At 45.0% G+C, this 14,728-nt stretch overlaps 1 protein-coding gene and 2 long non-coding RNA genes across 4 annotated transcripts in view; 1 reads left to right on the top strand and 2 right to left on the bottom strand.

Moving 5' to 3' along the window:
- Window positions 1-14,728, bottom strand: part of LOC148318655 (uncharacterized) — a 69,627-nt gene that overhangs the window by 3,914 nt on the left and 50,985 nt on the right. The window contains exons 1-3 of one of the 2 annotated variants that reach the window (XR_015839877.1): window positions 5,712-6,380; window positions 2,435-2,536; window positions 605-717 (exon numbers count right to left, since the gene is read on the bottom strand). This is a non-coding gene — a long non-coding RNA (uncharacterized LOC148318655). Of the gene's footprint in view, window positions 1-604; window positions 718-2,434; window positions 2,537-5,711; window positions 6,381-14,728 lie in introns of those variants that run through there. The other variant, XR_015839876.1, reaches the window with a different exon arrangement.
- mc4r (melanocortin 4 receptor) lies at window positions 2,406-3,735 on the top strand. The gene has a single exon (XM_088282627.1). It carries the CDS (start codon window positions 2,611-2,613, stop codon window positions 3,583-3,585), a length of 975 nt encoding a protein of 324 aa, XP_088138753.1. The 5' UTR covers window positions 2,406-2,610; the 3' UTR covers window positions 3,586-3,735.
- Window positions 9,300-14,728, bottom strand: part of LOC148318656 (uncharacterized) — a 55,799-nt gene continuing 50,370 nt past the window's right edge. Inside the window, exon 4 of the long non-coding RNA XR_015839878.1 lies at window positions 9,300-10,021. This is a non-coding gene — a long non-coding RNA (uncharacterized LOC148318656). The remainder of the gene's footprint in view (window positions 10,022-14,728) is intronic.

Below are 14,728 nucleotides of genomic sequence, written 5' to 3'. Positions count from 1 at the left end.
GGATGCGAGATGAACGGATGAAATGAAAATTGTGAAAAATCCAACTTGTCTTTACTGGTGATGCCCTGAGAAAAAATAATTTGGAGCCGCGTCGTCATTTCGGCAACATGGTAATGATGTTCATCTGCGACGAATGACGCCCTCGCCGAGCGTCTGTCCTCCTTCAAATGCATTATCAACGCGGCCACATTCGCACCGCCGCGTCTCGCAAAGTCAACACTCCATTTTAGGCGCGCGACCGCCGATCTGTCGCGTTCGCTGACTCGCGTTTGTGTCAAGTGGCGCTTGATCTTTTGTGGAGATCGGCTTCAAAACGGCTTTGTGCAAAACTCATTTTGTGCAGCGGAGTCCTCACAAAAAGTTAACCATGTTGCGACTCAATTTTAGGATGAATCCAACATGCAGAAATGGCTCAACTCAATCTGACATTTTGAGAATAATTTTTTTTTTTTTGCTGTTTCATAAGAAGGAGCTGAATGGCAAAATTAATAGTGAAGAACAACACCCAAAAAATTGCACAGACCGAAATGGCTGAACAATTTAGCAATTTGGAAGAGTACAACCAAATATTCCAAAATAAATAATAAAAATGTGGTTCAGTCACCTCAATGGCGGTGGAAAGTATTTCATCTTCCGTCCGAGTCCACTGTGAAGGTTTTTCTTCCACCGCAAACTCTTTTTGGTCATCTCACGCCTTTCTGGGCTCGGTTTTGTGCACTTTTGGAACAGAAAAGCAAGTTGATGTCGTAAGTGAGCTGGACATGACAAATGAAGCGCGGCGTTCATCGTGAGGTTGCTCGGCGGCCTAAAAGAAAAGAAAAGAAAAGAAAACGCGCGCGCGCGCGAGTGTGTGATTCTTTGAGCAGATCAAGGTTTCTTTCAATGTCAGCGACACGCTTCACTAATGTGTGTCGTCATGGCGACTGCAGCGTCCTCAACGCAAGCACACCCATGCGCACAAACACATGAGACACGCTCACACTCGTTTTTTTTTTTTTGCCTTTTGTAAAAATTGAGACGAGGATAAATCATCGTGAAACTTTTGCCACCTGCAAATTGAATGAAGCGTTTGCACCAACGTGTGTGAATGTGAAAGCCGCATGTCCACTTGGAAGAGGGTGTGCACACTTTTGCAACCACATTAACTCAATTGTTTATTTTTACCTTATCTCTTAAATATAATTTTTCCAGTTCAGTTTTCTAGCTTTTAAATATTATTATAATATATTTTTGAGGGACACCAAAAAGGCGGACTGGAAAACTTGGGCGTTTTTTTTTTTTTTTTTGTGTAACTTGTCCAAAAAGTTCCACATTGAAGGACCTCTTTCAGCGTCTTTTGGTTACAAGCTTCTTGCAATTTTTATTTGAATTAATTCCAGTGAGACAACTGAGCAAATCCTCACCAGGATGAGCACGCCTGCACCAAAGACGACGAAGCGGCCGAGATGCAAGCCGTGCGATGCGGCTCGGCTAATTGAACGCGACAGCGAAGGCCTGACTTGGGAGTCAAATCAAAAATTATTTGCAAACGTTGTAATTGGCCGCAAGCGTGCAAAAGCACCCGGGAGGACGACGCGATCAGGATGGCACGCGGCCAAATAGAGCTAACGATAAACGCGGACGGCTTCTCTCACAAGAGCTTCGATTCGCAATCGACTTGAAATCGTCCATCGTGGCCAACGAGGGCTGTTTGGAATTGTCGCTTCCACCGATCATTTGTAGCCAAAGTGTTGTGCCGTTCTTGAAATATTTACTGTCGAAATCGAAAAAAAAATATTTTTTCTTTCTCAGTAAGATGCGAGTAGAACAAAACTATTTTGTCAGCGCTTTTATAATTTTTTTATCGTATGAAAATTTTTTTTTATACATTCCAGAGTTTTACTATGAATGAAGTAACAACTTTTGAATCGTTTTTAAAGAGTCCTCAGCTTTTGATTTTTCACTTGTGCTGACGTCACAAATTGTTTTCAAGCGAAACTTATCAGTTGACGTTCCTTCCACAGACTTTATCATCCCAACTACGATACAGTAGAACTCAATTTGTTTTTTCCTCTTTTTGAACGACGAGCAAAAGTTTGTCGCTAAACGTTGCAAAAGTGCGACGAGGCACCGAAGCTCCGACTGAATGACTCGTCCTTCGAGGCAGTTTTGTGGCGCAGCCTTGAATGCCTTCTGAAGAGGCTGAAAGTCTTTGTTGGCGCTTGAAAAGCGTCCTCCCGTTTTGCGAGTTGATGTTTTACACAATTTGTTCGTCGTCTTTTTGGAGACTTTGCCTGCTCAATCGTTCCATTCATGAACATCCTCTCCTTTGGAGGCTTCTGCGCCAGCCAATGGGAAAGATGAGCACCGAAAGCAGTGGGGGGAGTCGCGCGCGCGTGTGTGTGTGTGTGTGCTGAGAACGTATAATAGCGGCAAGTGAGAGGCTCGCACTCACCATCTCGCCGTTGGCCCTCGCTGCACTCGCTCGCCGCTCTGTCCGCCGCCAGCTTCGAGTGAGGAACAACCTTTCCGGCGTGGTCCAGGTGAGCAGGCCCTCCTGAAAAAAATGGGGACTTGTGAGGACGCAAGTTTTTAGAAGCCGGCGGCGGCGGCGGCGGAGGAGGAGCAACGATGAACGCCACGGGGCAGGAGGGAGCGACGGCGGGCTACCACAACGGGAGCCAAGCGTCGCTGGCGGCGGGGGACGCGCAAGCTCCCGAGCGCGATTCGTCGGAGGGCTGCTACGAGCAGCTGCTGATCTCCACCGAGGTCTTCCTGACTCTCGGCATCATCAGCCTGCTGGAGAACGTCCTGGTGGTGGTGGCCATCGTCAAGAACAAGAACCTGCACTCGCCCATGTACTTGTTCATCTGCAGCCTGGCGGTGGCCGACATGCTGGTGAGCGCCTCCAACGCGTCCGAGACCATCGTCATCGCGCTCATCGACGGCGGCCAGCTCAGCATCCCCGTGCGGCTCATCAAGAGCATGGACAACGTCTTCGACTCCATGATCTGCAGCTCGCTGCTGGCGTCCATCTGCAGCCTGCTGGCCATCGCCGTCGACCGCTACATCACCATCTTCTACGCGCTGCGCTACCACAACGTGGTGACGCTGCGGCGGGCCACGCTGGTCATCGGCGGCATCTGGAGCGGCTGCACCGTGTCCGGCGTGCTCTTCATCGTCTACTCGGAGAGCACCGCCGTGCTGGTGTGCCTGATCGGCATGTTCTTCACCATGCTGGTGCTGATGGCTTCGCTGTACGTGCACATGTTCCTGCTGGCGCGGCTGCACATGAAGCGCATCGCCGCGCTGCCGGGCCGCGCGCCCGTGCAGCAGCGCGCCAACATGAAGGGCGCCATCACGCTCACCATCCTGCTGGGCGTCTTTGTGGTGTGCTGGGCGCCGTTCTTCCTGCACCTCATCCTCATGATCAGCTGCCCGCGCAACCCCTACTGCACGTGCTTCATGTCGCACTTCAACATGTACCTCATCCTCATCATGTGCAACTCGGTCATCGACCCCCTCATCTACGCCTTCCGCAGCCGGGAGATGAGGAAAACCTTCAAGGAGATCTTCTGCTGCTTGCACACGCTCGTGTGCGTGTGAACGCTGGGCCGGTTCAAAGCGCAAAGTCCAGGACCGCCGTGGACTGGAAAATGTTTGTCGTGAATTATTTTTCTTTTAGATTCATACGACAATGTTCATCCATTCAAACGGAGATTGCAAACATAAATTCGAAGCGGCGTCCCAATACTTTTGGCCAACATTCATCGATTGCAGCTTTCTCTTCATTTTCCCGAGCACGTCCCCCCCGAGGTCCGATTCCAGCGAGCGTGTGGGAAGAATCGGGACACCCCGAAGGGCTGCCGGGTCATCTCATCGCAGAGGAATAAAAAAAAAAAAAGAAGTGCGCCACAAACGGCGCCAAATGTAAGCAGATTTACTGTGGCCTCTCCCAAAAAAGACGGGAACGAGCTCTCTCTCGGCAAAATCGCGAGGCGACGAGAGATTGGTGCGCTCGGCACAAAGTTCTCGTGAAAAGTCCGAACGGTCGAGTGGGACTGAAAAATTCACTTCATTTGTCCGCTTCGCTACACACGTTGGCAAACACAACGCGTCAAAAAATAAATGCCTAATGTTACAATGATAAATTTGTAGTTTTGGGGAGGAAAAAAAAATATTTTTAGCATTATTGTTTAACAATGCAAGTCAATTTTACTCTGTTGATGTCACTCCTTTAATTCTGTTCAACACGCCTCTGCTCTCTAAGAAAAGTAGCAGAGGAGTTTTTGTTATTTGTTTGAAAAAAAGAAAAAAAATCAGACGTCTAAAATAAAAAAAAGAAACATACACATTGCCTTCTAAGAAATATAATGAGACTTTTCTTGTAATAATACACAAAAAAATATATATATATTTATGTCGGGATGTAACCTTTTTGTGACGATACGTTCCAATCATATCAGCGCTTTAGCGTGTTCGTGATCGACAAACGCGCACACAAAATGTCATGTTCATAAAATGATTTGCGACTTGAAAATGATGTCGTCACGCTGAAAAAAAAAACTGAATTGTGTCGATTGTGTGTCGCGTCACGTCCATGTGGCGCTAAGCTAGCATTAGCCGTCCGTCAAGATGAACGCTTGGTTGCGGTTCCACTCCGCTCGCGCTTCGCAATCGACCGTCACGTCTGTCAATACGACCATGTGACTCAACGCGTCGTGGTGGAGATCTCAAAAAAGTGACACGAGAATTTTCTTGAGAACAGTTGCAAAGCGGCACCGCAGCGAGCGCGGCAAGGACGAAGGGGCGGGGCCAAAATTTTGACCTCATGCGAGATTGGGCCAAAGAAGGAAAAAGTCCAATGACTTTGACGTGAGACTAATTTGAAAAGTGGTCCCGACTTGTGAATTGCCTCCGATGAGATTTGGGGATTCGCTGCAGACTCACCAAGTGATAAAAATTTGACGAACAATTTTATTTCAGGACCAGCAAAAGAACCGGACCAAAAGATACTTGGGACTTGGGAGGATTCTGAGACCGTTCTTCTTTGGGAATTTTAGCGACACAGCAGACTTGGAATTTGCGGCACAAAACGGGGAAGGTGACTCAGGAATAGGTCGGGACTGAAATTGGGCGGGACTTGGACCAAAAAAGGATTCGTTGAGCGGTCGTGAACTGGTTTGATTTGAGACTTGCTGGAGTGGATTGTGTCACAAGTTGCTTCTTGTTTCTTGGCCTTAAAAGTGCAGCGTCAGCATCTCCAAGAAGAACGGAGTGTAAACGTGTCGTAAAGATTTTTCTTTTTTTTTTTGGGTGTTCTGTTGCTCAATGTGACGTCATGCTGCTCGGCATCACGTGATGTTCAACTTGAATAAAAACGCATCAGTGTTTTTAAAAGGCCTTTGAGTCGGCTTCATTTTCATTTTTTTTTTTTTTGAATAAAATGAAATGCGAATCTCATCAATTGATGTCCTGAGTTCAAGGAACATTTGTTGGTTCTTCATTAATATTAAACAAAACAAACCAAGCCATCAGAATCCAATCCCATTCAAGTACACACAAATCAGCTCAGTTCTTTTCAAAAATGATTTCAGCGCGTTATATTTCGTCGTGTTTTGGCAGACTGATTACGAGTTTGTTTACAGTCAGAAGCAAAGCTAAACTTTATTTATTTATTTTTTTTTTCACGTGAACATTTGCGACCTTTGGACAAAGTCACTCAAACTCACCCGGTCTCAGAGGACGCCACTTTGCCGCTGTACAGCAAAAGCGGCTCCATCAGGCTCATTTGCATAAAAGCAGCCAGACAGCGTCGTGGAAAACGTTCCTCGCAGGTAGAAAATGTGAAAAAAAAAAAAGAAGAAGAAATGAATGAAATGGAAAAAGCAGTCGCCAGGAATCTTAGCTTGTCACATTAATAAGAGGGGGAGAAAAATGAATTACATGAAAGAATTAGCTGAGTTGGCGCAATTATTAAAAAAATATATAAGATAAAAAAAAAAAATGAACGTCCACATGTGCCGCAACCAATAAAAAAGCCACAAAACCAGCACAAGTCAAGCAAAACTTGTTTGGAATAATATCATAGTCATCGACATAAATCAAACGGCGGGATTTTCTTGTCAGGATGTAACAAACAACCTCAAACAAAAGCAATTATTTCAACCAAATGCGATTCTTCGTGGCATAAAAGAAAGTGAAAGTACAGGAAGGCTTTGAAAAGTGCATTTAGGGGGAATGTGATGAGAAAACGCTTGGAATTAAATGTGGGATGACTTATACAGCCTCACAAAAATACTTTGGTTTCCACGGCAACACAGGAAAGGTGAGCATCCAGAGGACCATTCGGGGACGGAAAGCGCGTTCAAAATATTGATTATGACAGATGGAGCATTTAATTAACAACAGGAATTCATCAAAGTTTACACCCACAACATCTGGGCTTTCTTTTTTCTTCCATCTCTTTTTTTCTTTTGTCAGCTTGTCGCCCAAAGCAAAGTTTGTGGAATGGACTTTTAATTAACATATTGATGACTTTCAAGTTTTTTTGTTTTTTTGTCGCTGAGAGGTGAAGTAAGTCAGTCAGAATCTCAAAACTTTGGCAAGTCAAATGTCAAAAAGCAATTAAAGTTTTTTCAGATTACCAGATTAAATCACATAAAGATGCCCATATATATATATATATATATATATATATATATACATATATAGTATTGCACGCATAGCTGAAAAATCCACCCAAGAATTGCAACAAAAAAGTATTTGTGGATTTGTTATTTCCCCGCACTGGATGTGCAAGCGAGCACGCACGCACACCCAATCAGAGGTTGGTGCGTGGTTCTCATGCGCAGACGCCGGCCGCACCAATCAAATGCTAATGCATGTGAGCGGCCCGTTTCATAAATGCAGTAAATGGCCACGAGCGTCCGGTGCGGCTGTGACGGGCTAATTGGCGCTGATGGGCACACGCCCGCCCGCCGCGCTCTCGTTGTTTTGCGGCCAGCTCCTGCCTGTCTGCAGGTCCGCTCGCATTTCCCGGAAAAAAATGAATAAATAGCACACAAATCACGCACAAGACAACCGGAGAACACACACTTGCACTTGTTGAACCGAAAAGTCCCCACAACAAATACAGTGCGGCCAAACAGCAACATGTGACGCTTAGTGACCCCTACAGGCAGTGGCCTGAATTGCATTTTTGGTCGACGGGCCGTCAGTGTCAACGAGACAACATTTTAATTGCGCCACTATCGCGTTCCAGTCAGAAAATCTGTCAGTACGATTAAAAATATGGCAAAACTGTGCCATAGGCATCACCGGGAGAAGTTCCCAAATTTTTACTTACTAGTGTGACAAAAGCAAAAAAAAAATAAAAAATACAAATGGAAAAACTATTTTGCTCTGACTAACCAATCATTGCGTCTCCGAAACAAAATCAGGACATTGAAGTGATGATTGCTGTTTTTTTCCCCAAACTGGAAACTTTGAAAAGTTTGTAAATGTGAACGCAAACGTGCACGTTGGCCAGCAAGAAACGTACACACCGAAACATTTTGTGAGGAAAATGTTCAGTGAAGTGTCGTAAACGGCAAACACACTTTATGATTTCAAGTGAAGTCACGTCGCAGATGCTGAGTGCTTAAAAGCAGCCGCTCGTTCATTTCAAATGTCACATTTTGCAACGCGCCGCTAAAAGGCTCCTTAAGCGCGCAACCATTTTCGATCGGACTTGTCCTCATCAGCCGCGCGGCCAAGATGGAGCCGATCGCTGATGACTTTGCGTGCCGACGGACAATTCAGAGTTCTTTCTTGCTTTTAGGATGACGACATACAAAGCGCAGGGCTGAGAACCAAACGCAAAACTGCGAGGCGGGAGAAATAAACACGACTCCACCGTGTTGTAGTTAATATTTGTTAAATATTAATAAATATTAATTTACTTCTAAATACAAAAAAAAACAAAATGCTATAGTTTGGTAGTTTAGGGCAAATAAGGGACTTCTATGTCCGGCAATGGCAGTGAATAAGTTAAAAAAATAAAAATAAAAAAATGAGAGTCACGACAAGTCCAAAGTAAAGTTCCAAGACGAAGACGAGGATGGCGGGACTTGACTTGACTCCATCGAGGACAGAGACGGCAAACAAATTAAAAAAGGAAGCAAACAAGGACTGCACAAAAGCAGGAAATGAAAGACAAGCCAAGTGACGAGACGGCAAGAAAGAAACACGTGCTCAACACAAGAGTGTGAGCAGGCAGCCGATTGGATGAGGCGAGGGGTCGGGTTGACGAGAACACAAAAATCATCATCATCGCCATCATCAGGATCCGATCATTAGGCACATGTGTGTGCGTGTGTGTATAATTCCATTTTGATTCAGCACTTGCACCCTTTCTGCTTTATTGAGTGTCCAACCTGCTGAGTTGCCATGGAAACGTACAAGAGCTCCTCAGCGTGGAAGGACGTGGATTTTGTGCTGAAAACAAGTCATGACTGCAATCTTTTTTTGCTAATTAAGCAATAGCCACGCAAGGATTGATGTCACTGATACGTGAAAATAGTGTACAACAATGCAGAAGGAGAAGCAAAAAAAAAAACTTCAAACAAGTTGGAAAGGTGATCAAGGACGCTCTGGTCGTATTTAAGTCGCAATGATCCAAGAGTTCACAAACTCCTCCATCACATCACACATCAAGACACAGGCTCACGAAAACTAAACATACAACTAATACGAACAAAAATAAATAAATCATTAATGAAATCAAAACAAAGCGGAACAATTAAAAATTATGAAAGACGTGATTGTCATTATTGGCTGGGCGGGTTGTTAGATTTTTTTACATTATTATTATTATTAATATGATTATGATTACTGAAAGGAAACGTCACAATGTGAAGTTCACATTGTTGTCATGAGGTCGTCAAAGGCAGCGTTGTGGCGCCCTCTGTTGTTCAAAAGTAGAAGTGCGTCTCGTGTGAAGCTGTCGTTGAGATTGGGCGCTTATTTTGTTTTGTTTCCTCCGGTTTGCGAGCAGATGTTTCCACGCTGATCGGATCGTCATGCTTTGATGCACACACACGCGCACAAACGCACGTTGTCCAACAGATACAGGGGGAAAATGGCAACTTTTTATTTTCAATCTCTCGCCACACAAAATCTGAAATGAAAACAGCACTTGTTATTCTCTGATCAGAAAAAACGGCATGTATTAAAAAAATGCAATTTCTGTTTAAAAAAAAAAGTGTGTAAATGGTGTCGAGCTGATGCCGAACTGAAAATGTTGCGGAATGGAAAGAACTGTTACATGGGAGAAAAAAGTGAGATTTGCAGTTGGATTATGTGAATCTCTCCAAAATGTGTCATAAAATAACCAGACAAAAACAAAACAAGTTATCCTACTGCAGCTTTGCTGTGACATATTCTTCTTTGCGTCTTTTCATCAAATCAGCAGACTTATTGACAGAGCACTTAAAAATAAGAATAAAAATAAAAGCAATAACAAATGATGAAATCATCCTGACATTAGATTTGTTCTGAACAATAATTGATTCAAATGAAACATTTCCATTCCAATTGTAAGACTTGACATGGCGTCATCATCACCTCTTCAACATTTTCCTTCTCTCCTCAGCACTTGCACTTTCTCATGCTTGGAGCGCCTCGAACGGCCACTAGGGGGCAGGCGAGCACAGTCGTCCATAAAAGTTGGAGTTAAACATCCATTTTTTTTTCCAAGGAGCTTTTTTTCCAAACACCTCGAGTGTTGATAAGACGGGGGTGGAGCTCCACGGGGTAATAAACTATTCATTACCCAACATGCATCACTCCACGGACACTCACTGTGTGCGCGTGTGTGTGTGTGTATAATCACACATCACTCACTTTTACTTAGCAAGTCAGCCGTGAAGGCACATGATGTGTTGTGACGCGTCCGAGCAAGATGCGGATGCTGGCCGGTCGTCACGGCAACCGGGGGTGAAGTTCAACAGCAGACACGTCAAGTTCTCATCATCGAGCTCAGAGGGTCTCAGACTGGGGCCTGTGGGTCCCGCAAAGATGGGCTATGTCAAACGGCCGCATTGATTTGGGAATTTAATGAGATCAACAAGGTTTTATTTTATTTTTCTAATTAAAAAAATAAATAATACTACATTAGTCAAATGGCCACTGAGCTGCTCGTTCTGTTGTGCCCATTTTGGCCACCAGAGGGTAGTAGAAGACAGACAGACTGTTGACTGGGTTGTCACAACTCCTCTCTCAGCTCATCATTACGGCACTGATATCAGTCGTTGAAAAGAAAAATACATCCAATCACGTGTTGCTGCACGTTCTTGTTGAACACGAAAAGGTTCAAGAACGTTGATGCTAGTTTACTTTAGCATGAAGCTAAAGGACCGCAATGCTAAGTTGTGTGGTTGTTTGACACAAACGCGTAATTGTCTTTGTTGAATGTTTAGTTTGAAAATAGGCAACTTTGCTAGATTGACGTAATTCTATTTAAAAAAAAAAATCGCCTGAAGCGATAAAGTTTGAGAAGCACATTTGGACTTCCTGAGCAAAGGCATCGACGTCGTCGTCATCGTCTCGGAAAGAGCGAGTGCAACAAGACAGCAAACATTTCTGGAATTGGTGAGGATGAGATCGAAGGATGAGGAGGTGAGGAATGGAAACGTGTCGCACGGGTTGAGAAGGACGTTGTCGCTTCCGACGCCTCCTGAAGGTGACTCGGGATTACTCGTACGTACTTCCCATTTCGTAATCGACTCCCGGAATCTCGGATGGCGACATCCCGCGGAATAAGCGCCTCTTCCTCCTCCTCGCTGGCTTCTTGGTGTGTGATATGCTTTCAAAATGAGACGTGAAGAAATGAAAAAAAAATGGGTGTGAAAATGACACCATGTCAACAAAAGTATTGGAACACGAGTCGTGCATTTGCAGTCTTCGTACAATCCTGACGTTTCTTCTCCTTTTGCTCGTTTTGTCACTTTTGCTTGTTTTCCCTAAGAAAAGTTTTTCGGGGAGGAAAAGGCGTGAAATGTCACGAGGTGAGAGGCCCAACCTTTCGACATTTACGCGGTAATCAATCATCCCGACAGCTGCTCGGCCTTATGACGACTGGTCGGGCGTCCGCTGCGTTTTGACGAGGGGGGGGGACGCGGTCGCTCGGGCACAAGTCGTTAATTTGCAATCATAGCAAAATGAGCAATTACAAAGACAGCGAGGTCCACGCTCGCTCGCTCGGCCTCGATGCTTTCTCAGAACAACAAGCGGGCGATTGAAAAATGTCTTCAGCAGGGCGCTGGCCGGCACTGAACAATGCTAACATGCTAACATGCTAACATGCGATGACGTCGGTTGATGGAACTAAACTGCTGCGCTCTCTAAAAAAAAAAGTATCGGTTTTGAACACGTGGATGAATAGAACAGAACAAAATGGAGGTGTCAAACCAAAGGCAGGGGGGCCAGATGTGGCCGGGTGCATCATTTTTTGGGGCCCACTGAAGGAAAAGCACAACAGAGACTGGATGGATTGGCCGAAAAGTTCAGTAAATGTAATGTATATATATATATATATATATATATATATATATATATATATATTAAGGTGAGAAGCGAAAAGAATAAATCTTCCCAGTTGTAGTCAGGTGGACGTCACGGAGGTGAGTAGTTAAGCACTTGTGATGTATTTGGCAGCAAGCTGGCGCCTCAGCGCTTGTCATCTAAACATGATTAATGTTTTCTGTGTGCCACACTCGTCTGCGTTCGTAAATCAGCCCAAAAAGAGAGCGTCCCGCCTGAACAAGTTTCAAGGCCGACCCGAGTGAAAGACGGATGACGTCGGAACCACATTTTTGGGGGATGGCGGCAAAAGCGAGCCAAGCGGAAGGGAAGGAAGGCCTTGTTGTAAAAAACAACCCCAAAAAAACGATGCGAGCATCCAGACGCGTTTCGGAAGCGATTGAGCGAGTCAGGATAGAAACGGGATAACAGAGACGGCGAAAGACATCTGCGCGTGACCTCACGACCTTCAACAGCCGCCTCAGCGCCTTGGCAACGCTCCACTCGCCACTTTAAAAGAACAAAGTGCACCTCCAACCCACGAGAACTCGGGAGCATTTCGTAGTTTTTTCTTTCGTTTTCAAGGGAAATGTAAAGACATAAACTCTGTGACATAAAGCGAAACGAGGCGTCTTTTCCCGACAAATGTACCCAGAATTCATTGCGTAAGACCAGAGCTGCTTTCTTTGTGCGGCACCACAAAGACACATTTTTCTTTGTCGTTTCATCATCAAAAAGCGTCCTCTCGCTTCATGTGAGGTCGTTTGCAGCCTCAAGTCAAGACTCGAAACTTTTTTTTTTTTTTAAACACACTTGGCCTCATCTTTGTCACTTCTTCAAATCGAACCCAATCCACACACAACTATTTTTTTAACACGCTTATTTTATTTTAACTCCTAATCAAATGTAGCACCGTAGTTTGCCCAGAAGATTCTTTTTAGCTGCGTTTTCCTCGCAGGCTGCTTGTATATAAAAAAAATAATAATAATAAAAAAAAAGAACACACATTTTAAAAAAGATATTTTCAACATGTTCTGAGGGCACGAGCGCTAAGCAGAAGGCACCAAAAATAAACCGATTAATTTCACCTCCCGGGAGGAAGCGCCCTCTTCCAAGAAGTCTTTATTATTATCATTATTATTATTGTTGTTGTTGTTACAGCCTCCTCCTCCTCCTCCTCGTTCGTCATGACGCCATGAAGAGCGTGTTGCGCCTTTTCCTTGCAGGCGACTGTAAGAAGTCGGCTGACACATTTTTTTTTTTTTTTCAAGGTGCCGGAATGTGCATGCGATTCATCAGTAGCCTTTGAAAAAAAGTCATCGGGGTGAGGCGGGGGGGGGGGGGGGGGGCCTTTGGTTGCGAGGGTTGCTGTGACATGCATGGCGAAGACTTTATGAAGACGCACGATGGTGAATAAAAGTTATCCGGAGTTCATTAACCTTGGGCTGGCAATTTTTTTTTTTATCGCCGAGCGCTCAATGAGACGGAACGCGCGAACGTTTGGTGCCCAAGCAGCCATTTTGTGGCCTGTCAGCTGACGGGGAGGGAGAAAGTTGCACGAAATGGCTGCAAGCGTATTTTGGGTGGCGTCTTTATGTTGTTTAGAAGTAGAAGAAGACATAAATGAGTTGTCAGTGTGACAAACTGCCTCAGTATAGCGCCAACTAGTGCCGAGGAGGACATACTCAATGTCCAATTTATCTTTGTCTCAAGTATCGGTGGCTGCTATCGGCAGTTTCTACAAGATGAAATCAACTTCTGAATTTGAACGTGAACACTTGTGGCGCCATACGTGTCCTGCGATTGACGACGGCGACCATTCCCAGCAGAAAGAAGAAAATCACGTGTGTGAATATACATGATGATTTCTCGCAACGTATACCGTCCGCGCTTGTTCCTGTCCTCCCACAGCCGTGTTAAAATATGCACACCGCTTCTGTGCTTTTTCTTTGCTTGAATGTGAGACGAAGACGAAGAATATGTGCGGTGTATTTTTAATGTTTGCTTTTAAGAGTTGTCTGCACTCAAGCCTTGCGCTGAAAAAAAAAAAAAAAAAAAAAAAGCACAGCAGGCACGCTAATGCCAAACATGAACAGAACATTTTTTATGTTGCTTTTCATGTGATCCAGCTTGTGGCTCGTGCTTAATATAATATGACGGCAGCTGTCAAACTTAGGATGATTATTTCGCATCTGCTTTGCCACTCCCAATTTGTCGTCTTTATTGTCGCAAATAAAAAACGACAACTTTTGGCGTTTCACAGTCAACAATTAGATTTGTGAGCGAGGATAAATGTGTCACACAATTTATCCTCTTCATCTATTAGAGTAGCCGCCACATTTAAAAAAAATAAATAAATTGTCTAGCACGCGTCTTGTTTACAATAAACAATTTAGACGAGATTTGCGCGAGCGCGTCAATGAAATATTGAAAGCGCTTTTCCCCGGATGAGGCGGAGATTATGCATGAGGGCGAGATTGCCGCCGCGATGGCTCGGATTGCTCGGGTGGCTTCTGCTTACTCGAGCGCGGCTCCTCCGGCCCGATAATGCCAGCAATAATTCACGGCGTAAACATTGGGCCCGACAGCCATTTGTGGAGCGTTTCATCCTCGCTCATCCCGACCGCGGAGGGGGCGGAATACGTTTGCGAGGAGCGAGCGCCGCGGCTTCCATTATGGTCGCCGAATGCACCGTCTACCTCGTGAGCTGACTTGGCGCCGCCCCTGTCAAAGATGGCGGCGGCGCCAACACAAAGGAGCTGATCCCGCCGCTTTGTTGAGCCGCTGCGACTTTGATTTGCTTCGGCGCTGTTGCAAGAATGCGAGCTTTGGAAAAAGTGTAAGCCGAGGGCGACGGAGGAGGTCACGCAGACGATTTCGTCGCTTAACATTCAAACCTAATCGAATGTCAACGATCCTTTTTTTCCCCCGTTTGGCTTCCAAAAGTGATGCGTTGGAGGCAGCAGAATGCCACAAAATGTTGGAAAACATCTCATTTTGAAGGCGAGATGTGAGCTTGCGTTACTTCATCACAAATTCGGCACATTCTCTAGTTACGATAAATCCGAAGTTTTATTTTCTCCCGTCGAGTAATCAGACTACAGTTACGCTAACTCAGTGCTTCTCAAATAGTGGTTCGCGATGTGATGCTGAGGTGGGCGCCCGGGAACCTGGGGGACATGCTTTT

This window comes from Idiotropiscis lumnitzeri, chromosome 19, assembly GCF_059441095.1.
Source record: "Idiotropiscis lumnitzeri isolate Australia: NSW breed Sydney's pygmy pipehorse chromosome 19, RoL_Ilum_1.0, whole genome shotgun sequence".
NCBI lineage: Eukaryota > Metazoa > Chordata > Actinopteri > Syngnathiformes > Syngnathidae > Idiotropiscis > Idiotropiscis lumnitzeri.
This window is presented reverse-complemented; position numbering and strand designations above follow the sequence as displayed.

What these genes read in the sequence shown, in the direction of transcription:
- mc4r (XM_088282627.1), top strand. Translation starts at nt 2,611, where the DNA reads ATGAACGCCACGGGGCAGGAGGGAGCGACGGCGGGCTACCACAACGGG.